General features: G+C 44.9%; 3 protein-coding genes across 3 annotated transcripts in view; 1 reads left to right on the top strand and 2 right to left on the bottom strand.

The window, feature by feature from the left end:
• Positions 1 to 42: 42 nt before the first annotated feature.
• On the bottom strand, positions 43 to 8005 carry SHPK (sedoheptulokinase). Its single transcript, XM_018076737.2, has 7 exons — positions 7789 to 8005; positions 6616 to 6757; positions 4150 to 4333; positions 2850 to 3002; positions 1581 to 1756; positions 1272 to 1472; positions 43 to 462 (listed from the first exon to the last, which is right to left on the bottom strand). Exons 1-7 carry the CDS (start codon positions 7948 to 7950, stop codon positions 68 to 70), a joined length of 1413 nt encoding a protein of 470 aa, XP_017932226.2. The 5' UTR covers positions 7951 to 8005; the 3' UTR covers positions 43 to 67.
• Positions 8006 to 8766: 761 nt separating this feature from the next.
• On the top strand, positions 8767 to 15656 carry CTNS (cystinosin, lysosomal cystine transporter). The gene is made up of 10 exons (XM_008930473.3): positions 8767 to 9005; positions 10085 to 10163; positions 10749 to 10833; positions 10924 to 11027; positions 11999 to 12130; positions 12846 to 12945; positions 13040 to 13159; positions 14082 to 14252; positions 14456 to 14573; positions 14948 to 15656. The coding sequence occupies exons 1-10, from the start codon at positions 8942 to 8944 to the stop codon at positions 15076 to 15078; spliced, it is 1104 nt and encodes a 367-aa protein (XP_008928721.1). The 5' UTR covers positions 8767 to 8941; the 3' UTR covers positions 15079 to 15656.
• Positions 15657 to 16231: 575 nt separating this feature from the next.
• Positions 16232 to 19659, bottom strand: part of TAX1BP3 (Tax1 binding protein 3) — a 6179-nt gene continuing 2751 nt past the window's right edge. Inside the window, exons 2-5 of the mRNA XM_029961295.1 lie at positions 18643 to 18783; positions 18404 to 18523; positions 18033 to 18110; positions 16232 to 17814 (exon numbers count right to left, since the gene is read on the bottom strand). Of these exons, the coding sequence (XP_029817155.1) occupies positions 17677 to 17814; positions 18033 to 18110; positions 18404 to 18523; positions 18643 to 18783 (477 nt within the window). The 3' untranslated portion in view covers positions 16232 to 17676. The remainder of the gene's footprint in view (positions 17815 to 18032; positions 18111 to 18403; positions 18524 to 18642; positions 18784 to 19659) is intronic.

Below are 19659 nucleotides of genomic sequence, written 5' to 3'. Positions count from 1 at the left end.
AAAAGAAACACTGTAGAGTCAGGAAGAAAACAGAAGCTTCCATCTCAGGCCATTCCAAATAACCACTTTATTTCCCATGGAACATCACCATGGCAGCCCCCATAGCAGCATCAACATCTTTCCCGTAAACCACAGGGAATGGAAAAATCCTTTCCACTTCCTGCCTCAGCACCTCATTCCTGGCCAGGGCACTCCCACTGCCCAGGATCCTCCTCACGCCCACGTCCGTCAGGCGCTGCACAGGTAACATGGAGCAGAGGTTTTGGACAATCCCACGGCACAGAGCTCTGGTGACGTGGCCCAGGGACAGCTCAGAGGCAGCAATGTTGGTCACTGATCCCAACTGCTCAGGAATGTGCCTCTCTCCAAATATGGCTGGGTGGACTGAGAGTTTGCTGTGGTTTTGGGCCAAGGCTGCTTGGATTATCCTTGTATAGATGGCAGACTCCTGGACCTGAAGTCCTGCGGATGGGAAATACCAGGTTACTAATCTCTTACAATGGACACTTATCCATCTGTTCAGCAAAATACCGGATATCTTTTTTCATGTCCCAAGGGTGACTGTTTTTTCCAGGATTATGAACCATAGTTCTCCCACTCAATTGTATCCAGGATATGTGACACTAGAAACCTTCTCTGAAACTGCCTTTCCTGACAGTACATTCCTCATTACCTGTCCTGTGCTAAGTTACACGAAACAACATCAGGCACTAATGGCAGAGAGCAGCTTCAGTGGCTGGATTCCATGTGAATGCGAAGCTCACCTCAAGTACTCGCTGAAAGAACAACTTCAGAGCTCACTTTTGTATTGCAAAACCCAAGAGATTATTAAAAAACCTGTGAAGACCAAGCTTAAAGCACTTAGAAGACATTACACGAGTTTGAGTCTTAAAATCCGTTAGAGTTCTGCAAAAGGCAACTGATCCAACCAAGGGACTCCTCTGGACTGCAGTCACACAAAATTAGAGGCTGTTCTCCTCAAATCTGCCAGCTTTTCCTTGTGAAAATCAACTTGCACAAAATAATTCTCTTCTGTCCTTGAAACCAAAGAAAACCTAGAGGCAATGTGAATGTGGAGTCCAAGCATGACTGTCCCAGCATGTTCATAAGCAGGAAATTCCAGAGATCTAGGAAGCCTGGCCCAGGAGTTACATCCTCGTTCCCTGTATGGCCCGACAGAACAGCTCTAGGCTTGTTCCTTTGCCTCAGCTTCCCTTTACCTTGATGATCAACCTCAATTTTAAGCTTCAACTCTCCTTGACATGACTTACCCAGCTCCTCTGTCCACTGTGCCACCATGCCCACAAATGTTGCCAGCACGTTGCCTCCGTTGAGCGATGCTGCCACTGCCAAGTAGTCCCCGTTGAAGTAGGGAAAATAAGTAACAGCTGAGGAAGGATCTGGTGTCTCTGGAGGCTGGAAACCAGGGGGCATTGAGATGGTCAGCTGAGCAGAGGTACTGAAATTAAGAACTAGAACACAAAAGGAATTAAAAAAAGGGAAAAAAAAGTCAGTGTTTTACTAAGCCACCCTGAAGGAGGACAACGAGTAAACCAAATCAGATACTAAAATGATCATACCTGCATCAGTCCTCTCAGTCAGACAGGAATAAACAGAGCACTGGAGATCTCCCAGAGCAACTCCTACTTTTACTCCTTTGGGTATTCCATGCCATGCACGGGTTGTCCTGCCTGCAATGCTTCCAGAGTCTCCCACCTCTGGAAGCAAGTGAACAGGAAAGCCGGATTTTTTCAATCTGTAAACAGAACAACATTATTGGAGGGAAGCAGTATGGGAACTGTGGCATGACTACAAAGACCTCTTTGAAGTCACAGATGAACCTGTCCATATATTTGTGGCTGCTGGGTTTATGGAGGCTTTCACCTATTTAGAAAGCTCTGTCTTGGACAGGGGCAGCATTGCAGTCTATGGGCTGGGTAAACTAGAATAGTCTAGAAGAATAAATAGTTTTCCTTTATATGCAATCTGAGTACCTGAGATCATACAGCACGTGTTCAGCCAGTTTAACCTCCTGATGTCACATGGACAAGCAGTTCCAGGGTAAAGGGACAATCAAAAAACAGCAAAAAATGCAGCTAAGTGTCAAAGAACTTAAGATGTCATGCAATTAGTGGTTCAAAACCAAATCACAAAGAGTTAAATCCAACAAACTCCTTATGCAATCAGCTGCAAGATAACAGTACAGTGCTACAGCAACAGCTCCACATTAGTAAAAGTTCAGTTGGCAAAATGCAAGTTTCTGTCACTCTTTCATACCTTGATGAGAAGATCTTTCACCTTGGAGTCCTGGCCTAACCTAAGCCCTGAATATATAAGGCCTTAGCACTCAGTCCTGAAAGAGTAAATCATTAAAATAAATAAGTAAATAAATAAACTGATTCCCTATAAGATTTCCTGTAGCTTAACAACTACATTATCACAAGTAAATCTTAGTAGTTATGAAGGAGCTCAGTTGAAAGAACTGAGAGTGTGATAACTGCCTTTGCCACGACAGAGGGAACACTGTGGCTGCAACATGCACTTGTCCTTTCCCATCCATCCCATCCCACCATGGAAAAGGAGAGAACAGTTTGCTATACAAGCACTCACTGATGAGTCTCTCAGCTCTGCTCTTGGTAGGTATTTCTAAAAATACTGTACCAGATTTTACAAGATTTAAACAGATACACTTCACAAACCAGAGCAAACTCTCAATAGTCAGGAGTTCAGCAGTACAGATCACAACTGATTAGGAGTAACTTTTGACCCCTTTTTATCTGTAGCACATTGATACTCAGGGCCCAAAGAGGTGCAGTGCACAAGCCCCACTGAATTACCTTAGCACTTACATGTCAGTATTCCAGCTTTTGCTTCTGGAATTAAAATATCCCCAGCTGGCAGCATTCTGGACAGACATGAGTGGCTTCTTCAGGTCACACAACATGGCAACCACGTAGTCCTGGATAGTGCCAGCTGCATCATAAGCCTTCAGAAAATCTGGACTTTTAAACAAAACATTTTAAAAACAAGACCAGTAAGGATATTTTGCTATAAGGCAGTGGGAGCAAGACAACTTCCATTGCTACAGAGAACTTGACATGTGTGGTCTCATCTAAAAATTAAACTGCCACCTCAGTGATCAACCTGCATTTTGTTGTTTTGGTTTGTTTTTTTAAATGGAATTTGTTTTCCAAGCTGCAGCAATACTTATCTCCTGATGGAAGATGGAGAGACAGCAGCTTTAAGGAATTAATTGTCTTGGTTCAAAAGCACAGCATTGCAAAAGTCACCAGGAAAGTAGTAAGTGTTTGCATGAAAAAAGTGGCACTTGAGCTTGAGAAAAATAGGTAAACTCCCACAGCTGGGCAGAGATCCACAAATTATATGAATGGAAATGTATCAAATGGTGAAACAATGTAGCTCTAAAGTAGGAGCAGACCCCATTCCACATATTTGCTGGACACATAATGGAAGAAACCAAGATCTAGTAAGTTTTTTCCCCTTTACTGAACCTGAGCTCACTGCAGAGGAAGACTCTGGTTCTTTGAGAAAGATGAAACTAAGAGCAAACCTTGCTGATGCCAAGTCATAGGTGAAAAATTATATCCTCTGCAAACATGCCACAACAAAGCAGAGCACTCATAACACCTCGTGAAGATCTCAGCGTCCGAGGAAGGAAGGAACTGAAATTAATTTAGAGCCTTTTTGATTTAGCATCTGGCAGCAACCAGAACAAGCACTCTGTGACTGCTTTAGGCATGTTGGTATTTTCATAAACAGCACAAGGCAAAATGACAGTGTTCAAACTGCATTAGCAGAGCTCCTCTGACCAGTACAATGGACTACAATTATTCTGTGATACTTTATACTTTAGAGCTTCTGTTACTCTATGGTCAGAAGCTCTTCTTTTTGTTAGAAATCTGTAGTAATTTTATGAGGTCAGAGACTCTTGTGTGCTCAGTTGCATATAGTTTATATTAAATACTGCCATTTTAAATATTGTTTGACAACTTAATTAAGGTTATGATTACAGAGAAACACAGCCCCTCAGCCTGCAGCAGCATTAACATGCTACAGGAATAGGAACTGCCACATAAATTCAAGATGAGAAACTGCCTGACACAGAAGCCCTTTTGAGAAGCAATGTACCTCTTCTTTAAATACCAGTAGACTGTGGCACATCCAAATCCTGTAGCCAAGCTCACATGTGACTGTGGCAGAGGAAGAGAAGAGAGGAAGGTGGGACTGCAGCGGCCGTCCTGCCAAGTCACCAGGTGACTGACGTGCTGTGGCTCAAAGGCAGGGCCTGTGCCACACTCTGTCCACTTGCAACCTGAAACACAAAGTATCCAAGAAATCCAGTGACTCCCTGCACTGCAGCCTGCCTGGCATCCCTCATTTCTGGACACGCTTGATAATTTGTTCAATATACTGGAAAAAGAGCAGAAACGGAGCCAGCAGAGATTGTAATCAAATTATTTGGTCATGGTTGTCAGCCCTAGATAATGTCATAATGCCAGTCATCCTTTGCTAAAACAGAGGATGCTATCCAAGGCCTTCCTTTTCTCTAAGCACTCCTAGTGCCTAAAGGAGCAAGCCACTTGCACCTTGAGATGTTAAAGATACTTAAATAGCAGATGAGCCACAAAAAAACCCCAACCACAGTTCTGCTATGGGAGACAAGGAGCTGATATGGCAGCTCTCACATACAAACCTCAACTGGGATCTGCCACATCACAACCTGGAGAATGCTGTGGTAGCAACAAACTGCCCATGATGGAGACACCAAGTTCCATCACCTTTTAAGCCAGCATGAAACCTGGGTCTATAAGTATTAAGCAGTGGACTGCAAAGTACTAAAGAGTAACCCTCCCCTGTGCTGTGCAGTGAAGCTTCACCAAAGTAGATCAAAGTTTAATTCAGTTTTACCAGTCCAGCACGTTCCTTTTGAACACAGAACTCTAGAGCTTTCACTGGAGAGGCTGGGCTCAAGCACTGGCACATGATGTTTGCCAGCACACTCCAGGGCTCAGCTCTGGCCTCTCCCTGGACAAAGGGCAGGGACAGGACAGGCCACTCACTGTCTCCAGCTGGCTCTGAAACTGAGGCAAACTCCTGGGTTTTGGCCAGGGAGCAGAGTTCCAAGCTGTGCTGTGCCACTTGTCCTACAGGTCAGAGAAGAGACCCAGCTGCCTGACTCACATAAATACGGCTAAAAAAGTCATTCTTGGGCTGGATAAATCACACTCACACAGCAAACAGCAGCCAAGAAAGCTGGGAAGTGCCATGTGAAACATGCAAAGCAAAACACATGCTCTTGCTCGTTCCCTTAATTCCCTGTTCTGTCAAGTCCGTTGGAACCGAATTTCCAACTGGTTTGCTTTTCTAGTCTTAAATGGATTCTAAGAAATATTAGTAACCATAAATCTAATCCCAAAGGATGCTACTAAAAATTTTATTTGTGTCCCAAAGGTCCTGGATTCACTTAGTCCACTCAAAACAAATGAGAGCAAACACCCTCTTTCACTTGATAGCAATGAAACTAAAGTGGCATGTGGCTTTAGGGCATAAAATATTTACCAATATGACATAAGAACCTGTGCCTATGAACCCAGGAGGCTTTGTTATGTAGCTCTTGGGACACGTGGAAAGCAAAACAGCTCCTTCAGTCCATCAGCCTTTGGATTTCTTTCTTCCTAATAATTTTCGAATTTAACATAAAATTACAGCCAGAAATGAATAGTAGAGTGTCTCTTCAAGCAATTAAGACCCTGACAATCTCTGACAGGCAGTGACTAGCACTTCTGGGAAATCTAATCTACGGTTTCCAATAAATCTTTGCTTAATCTGCATAACTCCTATTATAGTAAGACTTGTATAATTGTATTTATAGATAATTGTTCCGATTATATGCACATGATAAGGTAAAAAGAAGACATGGAACCACACTCTGGAAGCTTTAGACTTCAGCAGGTTTATAAGGCAATAGCCAAGAAGATAATCCACCTCTATCTCAGAGGGCTGGCAATCCAAGGCCTGGATTTTTCCACTATCCTCACTATCACAAGGATTATCTGGGTGTTTGCACAGTCGAGCCCCACGTGACCACCTCACTGCAGCTGATTTTGTTTCTGAGGTCTTGCCAAGCAGCTGAGCGTTCAGAATCATGACCATGGTCCTTTTTCAGCTCCTACTAACAGAAGCATAAGCAACAAAATGAATGCAACACGACAGTCTACAACTTGGTAGGAAAAAAAATGGCTTGAGATTTTGGGGGGAAACAACCAGAAAGTTGTGGAGATGCAGGACAGCATCCCCCCCAAAGTTACTCACAATTAACAAGCCACAAATATGTTATTCCTCCTTCATATAATTGTGCTGACTCTGCAGGGATCTCATTAGACTAAATCCTTTAACTAATCTGTGCAAACGATATCATTAACTATACAAGGAGCTGAAATTCCAGAAAAAAAAGCAAAATTCCCACAGAAGATGACCTGTTAATTCTGTTTTACAGAAGACCAAAGTGAATACACAGCAGTTTAATCACAGAATCATTTCAGTGGTAAAATTTAATTTTAACTCCGAAGAGGAATGTTAAAGAATTAATGTTACCTTTATCACTTTTCCAAAACACAACCCCATGCATTTGTCCTGAAATCCCAATGTGGGTGACTCGCTGGAGCTGCTGCTGAGGTAGAGCAGCAAGGCACTCATTCAGTGCTCTTATTATTCTCTGGACATTCTGCTCCATTCCCTGCAACCAGAAAGCATCATCCTGAGCATGCACCCATTAGGATTCACCCAGTGTGTTTATTAAACAAGGCTGCTCTAGTCAGAAGTGAAGAACAGAACTCATTTAGCTTAATAGCATATATTAGAGTAACATTCACTACTAAACTGTAAAAAGGAAAAACATCCAAAAAACCCCACAAACCCACAAAACCTAAAACCAAATACTAGGAAGCTGAGAAGAAGATTTTCATGATTTTGGTATTTCACTTCTGAATATTTTATTCCTAAAACTACCCAGCAAACTGATCTGCTCATCAAACTGACCAAACTGTGCCTCAAAAAGCTCTATGGCAGCTTTCACACTTTCAAAGATTCAGATTACTTTGTGACAGACCAGTATCAAGATTACAAACAAAATTAGTCAAACATTAGTCTACAAATAAATGTGAACTTTGTACACAGGTACTTTTGGCTGCACGAACATGGCTGTAGGGAGGAGGGCTGGCCTGTTTGGAATCTTTGCTTAGAAATTAGCCCTGGACTCACTACAATACTAGGCCAGAGGGATGTTGATGCGCATTTTTTGATTCTGATTCATCCTTTTTTTAGACTGACCAACACAATGGATGAAAAGATCTTTTATAGGAGTACATGTTCCTGGTTATTTCCACGGGGAATTTCCAGTTACGATTCCATCTCACAATAAAGTACCTAATACCCTTCCAGTTGGCAAGTGGTTGCTGTTTCCTGACTGGGAGTGTCAAAGACAAGGTGGTGGTTCATGGGAGAATAGTTTCAGATAGTCTTGGGCAACTTTTCAAAACCTGGGTCTTTCTTAAATCAAGCAGCTCTACCTGACTTCCTTGAACAGGGAACGGGGAGTGTTTTAACTCTAGTTTCAAGTATCCATAAACATGCAGCAACCATCTGTCAATCTCGGCATAAAACAAGCCAAGAAAGCCACTGGAGCCTGCACAGTGTAGCAAAACCCAGGCACGACAAGGCAAGGCCGGTGTCCTGCAATTGCCATCAGTGCTCCCTGCCAGCCCTTACCTGCGGTCCAGCTTCCAGGCTATCGGTGTATGCCTGCGTCTCCCTGGAGCAGCTCTCTGCCAGCACCAGCCCTCGCTCTGTCCCTGCCACCAGGGCCACCTTCACCGACGTGGTGCCCAGGTCTATGCCCAGCACACAGGTGGGTTCAGGGCTGCCCGCCATGGCCGTGAGGGGACCGCTGTCGGCTTGCCCACCGCATCCACGGGGACGCGACACCACCATGGCCTGAGCCTCAGCACCGGCTTCTTGTGTCCCAGGAGGGGTTAGCAGCCGCCAAGAGCCGAGGGCACAGGCAGTGTGGGCTCCCAAGGACGGGGCAGGAGCGCGACTTGGACTTTGCCCTCAGGCTGAGGGTGCCTCCCCCTCAGCGCTCCCCGGCCACTACCCCTTCACCCAGAGAGTGACAAACCGCCCCTTCCCCAGCCCTCTCCGCTGACACGCGCACCCTTAAGCCAGACTTTTTGTCGAAAACCAGACTTCTTGACAAAAATCAAACCAGTACAGCGCACAGCCCGCCTCGTCCCCTCTCGCAACCCTCCCCCCTCACAGACCCGCTCCGCCACACCCAAGATGGCCCCGGGGGCGGCCGCAAAGACGCGGTGGGCGCTGGGCGGGGAGTCCACAGGCGATCGCCTCACGTGAGAGCTGAAAAGGAAAGAGCCGGGACGGGCGCCGTGGCGCTGAAAAGAGGTGGGGTGTCCGCCCGCTCCCCGGCAACCCGCCGCAGTCTCCAATAAGCACCGGGTGCCCCGCTCCGCCGGGGGCCCCGAGGAATAGGGCGGCGAGACTTCAGTTCCAGCGTGCCCCGCAGGCGCGCTGGCCAGCGGGCGGGGGGCTGGCGAGGCGCCGGGGCTTGCCGAGATTTGTATAAGTTCCCGCCGCGTTGGGGTGGGGGGGGGGGGGGGTCCGTTCACGGACAAAGGAGCTGAAGTAAAGATGTAAAGATGTCCCCGGGGAGTCCGGGCACAGAGAGGGACTGGGAGATCGGTGCTCTCTGAGGGGTGCTGGGGGTCCCTCGGCCAGGCTGGGGGCCGCGGTGCTGGGAGGGGAGCTGTTTGCCTCGGCTGTCGCCTGAGGGGATGGGCTGTGCCCCCCTCGAAACGCGTGGGACCTGAGCCAAGCTTCTCCCCGCTTTCTCTGCAGCTTTTCCACCATGAGGACGCGGTACCTGCTCCCCGCTCTGCTGAGCCTCTTTCTTGTGCTGCCGGGGCCTGGCGGTGAGTGTTTGGTCATCCCAGTTTGGCCCCACAGGGCTCCAGACCAGCAAGAGGTGGAAGAGGGCAGCTCTCCAGTTATCCCATTACGGCTCTCCAGGGATACCCGTGACACGCTCCCATCAGCTCTTCTCTCACACCTTACCTTGGCTTGCTGTCAGTGCTCTGCCCAGGCACTGTTGTGGGGGAGCCCTTGCCTCAAGCTCCAAAATCTGTAGAAGGAGATTAAATACTGCCTGGGATGCAGCCAGTGATAAACTGACTACCTCCTCTGCACTGAAATAACTTTTTAGAACACTGTGTAATGTGTGGCAACAGTAAAAAGAAAGAAAGTGCCCAGGCCAAGCTGTGCAAACTGTTTATCTCTCCGTTTCTGGTCTTATTTTTATATGGCTCTTTGTTCTTTCCCCTTGTCTCTCGTGTCTTTTAAACACATAATGAATAAAATAGGCTTGGATTCCACCTGTCAAAATTGATGACATCTGACCAGCTTAAGGTTTTGTTAGTGGTTGTACTGGCACTTGGAATCTTGGCCTCTTAAGACCATGATGTGGTACAGCATAGCTGGGGTGTTGTACAATGTACCCCCTTAATTCAATATTTCAGAGCACTGTAAGTAAGGTGCTTGAGATTCTTGAAGTGTTAAGATAGTAAATGTACATCCTCTTGGATATCTAGGTACCTGGTTTGAATTTGGGATCCAAGAAGCAATTTTAAACTAAATTTTGGGCATTTATGACTCTTAGATTACTAGGGTCACATCAAGAATCAGTGTGGCAGTATTCTGTGGTCTTCACTTGGCACGACCTTTTGTTGAACTTCACGTATTTAAATTGCTTCCTTCCAAAATGTTCAAGTGACAATTATTTACTTCTCCTTTTAAGTTGTTTAGTCACCTTAACTTCAGTACCTTTAGTTGCTGTACTCCCTTTGCTGTTTTTCACGTGTACTAATGTGATTGATCTGATACTGCAGGTACCAGCTGACAAAATGTCTATGGCACAAAAGAAAATAGGTTGTTCTTCTGAAGGAGCTGTTCACAGTAATTGAGATTTGTGTGGGTGGGTTTTTTTTCCCCTCAGATGGAGTCATTGTATTGTCTGTCCCTGAAGTGGTTTCTTTAGAAAGTGGAAGTTCAACAAACGTCACCATCTCTCTGAGGTAAAGTCATGATTGCAGCTTTACTTTCCCTTTGGAACAGGGGCTGTCCTCCATAAATGAATTTACAGTTCCTCCATTTCTGAAAATTGATGCTTAAGAGAAACTTGCATTTCCTAGAAGGATATCCTCCTGGACAAATGCTCAGTGGAGTTCTCTAGGGGAGATATGCAGGACTGTGTCACTCAGACAGGGGGCTTTCTTAGGGTTTTTTTGTTTTGTCTTACTGCTGTAATTTCTGTCCTTCATCACCTCAAGTACATGGGCATTGTTTCTGCCCCTCCTTACCAGCAAGGGTTAATGAGCTCAAGGATGGGATCCTGGTGGCAATGGCTTTGCTCTGCCACTTGTATGGAGAAGAGGGAGCTAAAATCTGGCCACATAATGTCTCGTGCCTTCTCTAGTTCAGATAAAAGAACCAGTACAATGCTCACACACTTGGGTGCTGGTGTTTCTCCGAGTACCAGGCAGGGACTGCTGTGTGTGGGCTGCTCATTGCTGAGAGGATTTAGCAGATACTCCCCCACATCCCTGCAGCAATCTCTGAACTCAGGCACCAGCCTGACCTGTTTTCTTCTGCCTTCACAGGGCTCCATTAAATGAGACACTGGTGATAACACTTAATATTACACACTCCTCAAAGAACAGCACCATCGTTGAACTGCCTGGTGAAGTAAGTGACAGAACAGACTTGTGATCTTAAACAAAAGGCTCCTGCTGGTGTGGTGCAATTCCTTTCTCTTCCCTCTACTTTGCCTTGCAGGTACAGTTCCCTGCAGGTCACACTAAAGCAGACTTCCAAGTGAAAGCAGATGATGTTGGACAAGTAACAGTTTATCTTTATGCCACTAATTCCAACTTAACTGGGTGAGAAGCTGTTTTTTAGTTCCACTTACTCTCCTATAGCTTTCTAAACTTTGGGATAACTATTCCCTCCTTGTAGTAAAATGGGATGTAGTTGAGAAGGTGTGATAACCTCCAGCAAACCCCAGGGTGTTCAGATAAATAGAGGGCATGGAAGCAGAGTGATAATCTTAGTATTTTAGATTTAATTACTAGATAGCTGAGTTATCACAGCTCCTTAGTCTGGTTTTAATAACCCTTCCCAAAAGCATGAAAACTACATGCCAGATTTTCCAGTCTGGGAAGCATTTAGTTGTCAGTGTCCAGGGGGATACTGATCTTTCTGTGCAGGCTTTGTTCTGGATTTCTAATAGCCTGGTGCAGCTGTGCACCCACATCACTACCTTGACATACAGGTGCTTTGCTTTCTAGTTAGGGCAGCCCTCTTCTCACAGGTGCCAGTTCTCCCTCACAGGAAAAGTCTAGCAAGATGGAGAAAGCTGGACAGTATTCACTTGTTGCCTAGATGTCACTGAGCAACAAGATGCTCCTGTTTTACTTCCTGGTTTTGCTTCTGCTTTTAAAACTCGAAGCAAATGCAGAGGTGAGCACGTGGAACCCTCACAGGACAGGCACAATCATGAGGTTTTGCTGACAGAGTGTGGAAAGTGCAACTCTCTCTTGCCTAACAGAACCTTGTGCTAAGAGAGTGGAAGCCACAGGCACGAGATGACCTTTTTGAACATTCCTGTGGTAAAAGAATGGAAAGGAAAAGAGTCAGGCAAGAAGGAAAGGGGGGGTAGGAGTGAGAGATGTCCCAAACATAACAAGGACACTAAAGAAAAGGGGAGCAACTCAACTGCAACCAACTGAATCTTTGTTGTCTTGTCTCAACACCTGAACTCTATTTCCTCTCTCAAAGCAGAGCAAGACAAAATCTCCTGAAAAAAGTGTGAACAGATGAATTAACTAATTCTTTTTGCATTAACCATCAGACCTAGGATTCGATTCCAAGTGATCCATAGCATCATAGTGAGATATGCTGATGAGGTGATTGGCTGGATCTATTTTGTTGCCTGGTCCATCTCCTTTTATCCTCAACTCTTTGAGAACTGGCGACGAAAAAGGTAAAGAGGCTTAAGATGTGTTTGCAAGTCACTTAAGCACTCCTGCAAATCCTGTTCATAGCTTCAGTTACATCCATCTTTGTTATTGTGAATTATCCATGGAAAGATGGGGGAAAAAAAACAAGGCAAACTGCAGCCCCACTGAGCTTTTATACATGCAGGTTAGGGGAAACTAAGTGCATCCTATGAACACCTGATCCTAAGGTTTGGCATCCAGTACTAATTTGTGATAGAGGAGACTTCCCCATTGCCTTTGGTGTGATGTTGCAAATCATCTGCCTGAGCCAGTTGTGATGATCACTTTTAAAGGTTGCAGCCTTGAGAGCTGTTTCTCAGACCCTTCCCTGTAGTGTCATCATTAGGCCAGCTCCCCTTAAACTAAGTGACTCCAAGTAGAAACATTATTATATATAAGAACTAAAGCATTTATTCTGGCAGAAATGCACTAGTGCCTCAGGCTGGAATGGCTTTATCAGAGAAGCTGAACTTATGGAGGGGTCAAGTTAAACACCAGGGACACAACCTGGTCAGTGAGAGCTGTGTTATTGCACCTTGCTTCCTCATGAACTCACAGCCTTGTGTTGTCACAATGCCTGAGGCTTTTGCTTAATCAGAAATTGCCTGTAAATCAGTACATTTTAGGGTCAAGCTGTCCCTGGAACTGCCTGTAATGCTCTGATGCATGTTTCTCTTTTTTTTTTCCCCCCTACTCTAGTGTTGTTGGACTAAGCTTTGACTTTATAGCATTAAACCTCACTGGCTTTATAGCATACAGTGTATTTAACATTGGCCTCTTCTGGATTCCCTTGATTAAGGTGAGCATGATTCTCTCTAAATACTTGCCAGGGGTTGGGTATCTACAGAAGGGAATTAAAACATGTGGCTGGTTTTGGCTTCTCTTACCTTTAGGAGGAATTCTTGGTCAGTTATCCCAGCGGGGTGAACCCCGTGGCCATCAATGATGTTTTCTTCAGTCTCCACGCAGTAACTCTGACTCTCCTCACCATCATTCAGTGCTGCATCTACGAGGTGGGTCTGGGTGCCGGGCTCATCTGTCGGCTCTGGCAGAGCTCCCTCTGCCGGGCTCCTCACCGCTCCTTTGGGGCTCCAAAATCCTCTTCACTGCACTGTCACTGCCTTCCCAAAAGCCAGGCTTCACAATCCAGCTGCCTTCATCTTTCCTAAGTTAGCAACAACTCCACTGATCATATCTGCTTCAGCCTGATGGATGTTCTGAGCTTATAAGTAAAGTTCCTTAGGGACTCATAACAACTGAGGCAAACAGCCAGATTCATAAAGTTCCCAAGCAGACCTCTGGCCAGCATATGGATTACAGCAATTCAAACTTGCAGCTTTTTTCCAACTTCTTTTATCCTAAAACAGCTGTAAATGCCCTTTTACAATTCACACCTTTTCAGGTGAGACTGATTGATTTTTACAGTCAGGTGGTTCTTTGTTTAATTCTCATGTAAAAGCCTCTGATCTGAACAAGCCAATTTTCTCTAGATGGTAACTGTTTCTCTCTTGGGGTTCTTCCTTTGGTGATGCTAAACCCAAAACTATAACAGCCCATCTGTCCCCACTGCCAGGTGCAATAGTCATCTTTTACCATAATGGCATTATCAGCCTTTTGAATACATAGGAACTCTTCATATCATCAGACTGAACGTGGGAGATTGTTACAGATTATGCACTATAAATACTCCCAAATTGTTTCCCCCTTACTCAGGGACAGCAGTGTTTCAAAATATTGATATGAATATTTCTCATCAGCTCTTGCAAACCCACACCTGGTTGCTGTAGCACTTGCTTAATTTTAAAGTTCCCTTGTGGTACCAGCCTGACTGGTAAAACAGGTTTGGACTGTAATGTTGCACAGTCATGGACAAACTGTATCTCAGTGTCTGGGGATGTATGGCCAGACCAAACTGTATCCATGTTTCTGTTTCAGAGAGCGGGTCAGAAAGTATCCAAAGTTGTTGTTGGACTACTGGCACTTGCATGGATCTTCACCTTCACCACGCTGTTTCTTGCTGCAGCTGAGGAGATGACTTGGCTACAGTTCTTATTCTGCTTCTCCTACATTAAGTTAGCAGTCACACTGATAAAATATTTTCCTCAGGTAAATCTGAACTTTTTTGCTTTTCTGCTACATTCTTAAGCCTGCAGTGTGTGCTCTTGAAAGTCTGACTACACTAACCCACCAATGATTATTTATGAAGGCTTTTTGTGACAAAACCAGCATAGTTATGCCTGAAGCTGCTTAAATGTTACTCTCAAATGCCTGTGCATGACACACTGACTGACTCCTTGTTACACTCCCAGGCGTACATGAATTTCCGTCGGAAAAGCACTGAGGGATGGAGTATTGGCAATGTATTACTGGACTTCACTGGTGGAAGCTTCAGCCTTCTCCAGATGTTTTTGCAGTCATACAACAATGGTAAGCCTGGAACTGAGCTGCTGGGGCCTTTCTTCGTGGGGTGAGAGGCCCCACTACAAAGCAGATATAAAGCAGCAGGTTATCTCAGGAGGATGATGTTTGTGCTGGGGTATGGGGAGCTGTTCTTTTACAAAGAATAAAGAATCTGCTCATACTCCCTCAAGATATAAAATGAAGTAGCTATTCTGAAGAAACCACAGGAACAGTTATTAATTAGCTTTGCGTAAGATGTGCACTCCAGTCAGTCCTAAGGTGTGTCTAAGCAGTCCAGGTAATAATCGTGAACTTCTCTAACATGCATGGCATGACCTCATAGTCTTGAGACAAGACCACACTTGAGGAGATAGACTTAACTCTAATTTTGTGTTTGACAGATCAGTGGAAATTAATCTTTGGAGATCCAACCAAGTTTGGCCTGGGTGTCTTCTCCATCATCTTTGATATTGTTTTTATGGTCCAGCACTACTGCCTTTACAGGAGACGAGGGTATGAACCTTGTGAATAACAAACATCACTTGTGGGGACAAAAACTTTAAACTGAACTCACCTCTACCCTGGCTGAGGGCTTTCAAGATTCCTGCTGCCAGTCACCAGGAATACTGATTCTGATCTGTGTCTATAATTTGATCCTCTCTGGTGTGGAATGTTGCCTTGTCAAACACTGATTACCAGATGCCTTAAGGACAGCAAGCTCTCTGGCCACCACTTGCACATGGGAGACTCGTGCCTGTTGAAGCTGCACACACAGTTTAGCTTGAGCACTCCAAGCAACACGTGGCTATTTTTTCATTAACAACAGGGAAGAGAAAGACCAGAGCGATGTCTTTCTGATGGGGAGTGAAGCACAAAGAACAGAGTTGTCTTCCAAAAATCTGAGATCTTGTTTAAGCAACCACTTAATATCTTAATGTAATGACTGAAAACTGTGGATTCAAGTGCTGCTGACTCCTCAGACAGCTGCTCACAGTGCAGCACCACTCAGGCTGGCAGTTAACAGCCAGAGTGGGACATAACAACAGTGGGGTTGGTAACAAATGCACAAATATTAGAATTTTAACTCTTTATTAAAAAAAATTCTAAGAAGCAGAAACTGTATTCTTATTTCTATTCTTATTTCACTTATTTCACTCTTTCAAAGGTGCTAAGACAAGTGCTCAGAATACTTCCAGTTGCTAACTTCATTTTGCCCAGTTGTACTGACATGCCTTAAATCCTAATGGGTGGATGGTAAAGATTAAATATTTATCAAATGAGTGGGCCATGTTAACAGCCCCATGATTAAAGTTTAAGCATAAGCTTTTGTTCCTGGGCAACTTTCTAACTACACATGGTACTCTCAAGGTAGAGATCAAGGTCTTGAATTACTTGGAAGGTAAGTGTTAGACCTTTTAAAAGAAGTAGAAGGGAATCTGTGCATTTGTGCTTGAATAATTGAATGCTTAAAATATCATGTGTTTTACTAGGTGTCAATCTAAGGAAAAGTAGGTTCTCCCCTCCTAGAGCCCAGGTGAAGCTTGACAGCTCAGTAACACCACAAATACCCACCAGTGAAACCAGACCTTACTAACCTCAGTCCAGAATCTACTTCAAGGCAGAAAAAAGGTCTCAGCTGGAGGCATCCAAGTGATGTGGCACTCTTAAAAGTAAGGAGAAACAGCTCAGGAAATCCAACTTTGTTTTATTGTGTGTAAAATCAAGTGAAATAGCAGTACAAATAGCAGTGTATCCTTTATAGTAACAAAAATAACTTCAGCTTGAAAGACTTAAAATTTACCACGGAATTCTTAAGTTACAAAAATTCAAAAGCAGGATTGTAGTAATTCCATAGATATAAAATTGGTAAATAGGCATCTGCTGGTGTGCATAGAACAGTCTGAGATGCATCAATCACAACATGGCACAGCAGTAATGTACTGAATAAGTTAGTCTGCCACCTCCTCGTGTTCTATTTACAACAGCTTACCTGAAGACTGCTTAAGGAAAGTATAGATATGTATAAATCAACTGAAGAGGATTAAAAACTCCAGTTTTTGGGTAACTGTAAAGCTGGCTGGCTAACAAACCATAGGATGCCAGGTCATGAACTTAGAGTTGCAGCAAGAATCCTCAGTCCTGGTGGCATGTTGATTTAAACAACTACCAGAAGTTTAAATTTGGTCAAGAGGCACTTTTGCAAGTTACTGGCATATTCATATCTTCCATCCAATAAATCAGTGATTTACACAAAGTCTTCTAGAAGACAAACCAAAATCCACCCCTCCCATTTCAAGTCTGATAGAAGTGGAATGAAGAACTGAAAACTCTACAGATACAAGCAGCTTTTTTTGGTAAGTTCAGCAACATTGTTTTCTTTCCTGCTCCATATTCCCTTAATTTAAACTCAGTTCATCTGATGCTCCAAATTACTTGGGAACAAGGAGAATTAAGGTTCTACTCTGGCAAGGAGGCTGAACTGTAGTGTCCATGAAGCTGTAGTGTACTTCACAAAGATTAATCTAATACTTCTGTGCTACTCAGTTGTTTCCTGTCTGAAGAGGGTGCTTTGTACATGGAATCTTTGCAGGGAACTGTAATGCCCCAAACCCTTCAGCACACTCTCCAGCTCGCACACGGTGTGGGATTAGTACAGTGCTCCTCCCCACAGCAGTGTGCAACTCTTAATTCTGGCATTTTAATTTGATAGCATGGAAGGGACAGGACAGCTCACTTCTAAAAGCTTAGGCACAGCAAACCCTCTGGTTTTTCATAGCAGAAGCCACGTTTCCTCTTAAAATAGGAAGCTTTTGTGTTACAGGAGAATCCTGTCAAAATTAAGGCTTTTCCAGTTGCTCTTAGTTAACTACAGTTTGTCCTGTCCCAAAAGCCATGATGACAAAAGTCTTGCCATGTACCTGCAGGGCAGACTTTAGAGAAGCACTCTGCTGAGGGGACTATTGTTTTACTACTGCCAGTTACACCAGAGGAAGTTAAAATAAAGTAGTGTTTACCACAGGTAGGAACGTGCACCCCTTCCAGACAACCTGTTCCAGTCTAGCATTTGCTTCTTTCTTTGATACCAGTCTATACATCTCCCTCCCTAACCCTTCCCCAGCTCCATGATTGATTAGGACATCATGGATTGCTGCACAGCCTTCTGCAGGGATTGCCTGGTCACCAGCAGCCGTACCACCTCCTCGTTCCTTTTTGTCAGCCTCTTCCTAGCCTGGTCATGGGTCACCATTGTCATATCCCAGCCATTCACCTGGGGGAAAAAAACATAAAATGAGGCAGGTGCAGGGACTCACAGGTGTCCTGTTAGTGTTCTATCAGAACCATGCAGTGGATGTGCCACAGCTCAGTTTATAAACAAACCCCACAAGCTGTCCTGGGAAGTACCCAGATGACTGTTTTCCCCCAGCAGAGGCTTGTCTGCAGTGTGCACATGGAGCTGTGTTAGTACTGTGTTATCTTGGTGTTTACCTGCATGATCTTGTCTCCAATCTGGAGTCCTGCAACTTCTGCTGGGCCTCCCTCTGTCACCCTCGTTACATAGATACCCTGGGAAAAAATGAAGGGTTCATTCCCTAAAGATGGGAGCATTAAATACTCAAGGGCCATTCTACTACAATGCAAAAATACTTTGTAGTGTACTGTGGAATTCGAGTTTAAAAAAAAGGCTTGTGCAATGTTGGACAACAGAAAAGGTGGAGAGGTCATTTAAACAACCTCACTTTGCAAGTGATAATGAGGAATCAGTAACTTCAGTAGTAGTGGTGTGAGAGGACAAAGATGCTGAGTTGGATCCCTCAGCCTTTTGGAGAAGGAGTTGCTACAGGAAAAGAGCATCTGACCTTGTCAGTCTTGTCTTCAGAGAAAGGATTCTGGGTAGGGTCCTGATCAATGCCACCCCCGATGCTGAATCCCAGAATCAAATTGTCACCTTGACGAAGCTTATGGATTTCAATTCTTTGCTGAAAAGAGGAGAGAAAATAGCTCAGTATTGTGATGACTGGAAGGAATCTTGGGTGTTTCAGACACAAATATTTAAGATCCAGTCAGATTGTCTTTCACAGAGATCCCACACACCCACCAGAGGAGGCTGCCCAGAGGTTGGTACCCTTGTGTACTGTAAGCAGACAGCTCTGAACCCCCTGGCAGCACAGAACTGTCCTCTGGCATTTGCTGTCAGCCACACAGCCCTGGTGTTGACAGCAGCTGGCTCTGAACTGTTCTGTCACAGAGGAGCAGGACAGGAAGCCATTCCATGCTCAGCCCAAGGGTTCTCATGCCATGACACAGCCAAGCACCTTAATTACTCAGAGCTTTATCCTCTGCCCAGGGATAGAAGGGAACAACACTAAAACCAGACCAGGTCTCTTTAAACATGACTCATGCCTTGATAACCAGCAGTCACTCATGACCAGACTCATCTCACTTCTTATCCACGTGCCCTGTGTTCCTGCTAGTCCTATCAGCAGAAATGACAACCTATTATTAGGATGGATCTTTTTCAGGATAACTTATGCACACTTTTGTAATCCAGGGGCAGGTTCCTCGCTGCCAGATGCACAGAGGCCTCTGACAAGCTTTATGCATTATGTCAGCATTGTACAAATGCCAGCAATTCCTGAGCCACGATGAAAAGCCACAGTCTTAACTGGCACAATAACCTCTCAAAAGGTGGTGTAGCCTATCTAGTGGAAGATGTTCCTGCTTATTCCAGGGGCTCAATGAGGTGACCTTTAAAGGTCCCTTCCAACCCAAACCATTCTGTGAGAATTCCTCACAGGTGCTGGACTCAGACCCTCCCTGGGATCCAGACTGACTGGGATCAGTGGATCCAGAGTGGGATCCACAGCAGGACAGAGTCCATGTTCTCAAGGCTGTCAGCTCTCAGACACTGGGGGCTGTGCAGCCCGTTCCAGCCGAGGTACCAGTCACACTCCCAGAGCACAACCACCTTTAGTATTCCAACCACCGGAAGGCACAGAGTCCTTCACTTGCACTGTGTGCAATTGCCTCACTTTAACAGCTCTGCTTCCTAAACCCCACCCAGACAAGCAGGTGCTTTATCCTGCCCCTGCCCTGGCAGAGCGGGCACCGCACC

This window comes from Manacus vitellinus, unplaced genomic scaffold (genome assembly GCF_001715985.3).
Source record: "Manacus vitellinus isolate BGI_N305 unplaced genomic scaffold, ASM171598v3 scaffold_32_pilon, whole genome shotgun sequence".
In the NCBI taxonomy this organism is placed as follows: Eukaryota; Metazoa; Chordata; class Aves; order Passeriformes; family Pipridae; genus Manacus; species Manacus vitellinus.
This window is presented reverse-complemented; position numbering and strand designations above follow the sequence as displayed.

What these genes read in the sequence shown, in the direction of transcription:
- SHPK (XM_018076737.2), bottom strand. Translation starts at nt 7,950, where the DNA reads ATGGCGGGCAGCCCTGAACCCACCTGTGTGCTGGGCATAGACCTGGGC. An exon ending in GCCTGGAAGCTGGACCGCAG is followed by an intron (nt 6,758 to 7,788) that starts GTAAGGGCTGGC and finishes TTCTGGTTGCAG; the next exon opens with GGAATGGAGCAGAATGTCCA. An exon ending in ACAGTGGACAGAGGAGCTGG is followed by an intron (nt 463 to 1,271) that starts GTAAGTCATGTC and finishes TCCCATCCGCAG; the next exon opens with GACTTCAGGTCCAGGAGTCT.
- CTNS (XM_008930473.3), top strand. Translation starts at nt 8,942, where the DNA reads ATGAGGACGCGGTACCTGCTCCCCGCTCTGCTGAGCCTCTTTCTTGTG. An exon ending in AACGTCACCATCTCTCTGAG is followed by an intron (nt 10,164 to 10,748) that starts GTAAAGTCATGA and finishes CTGCCTTCACAG; the next exon opens with GGCTCCATTAAATGAGACAC. An exon ending in TCTGGATTCCCTTGATTAAG is followed by an intron (nt 12,946 to 13,039) that starts GTGAGCATGATT and finishes TCTTACCTTTAG; the next exon opens with GAGGAATTCTTGGTCAGTTA.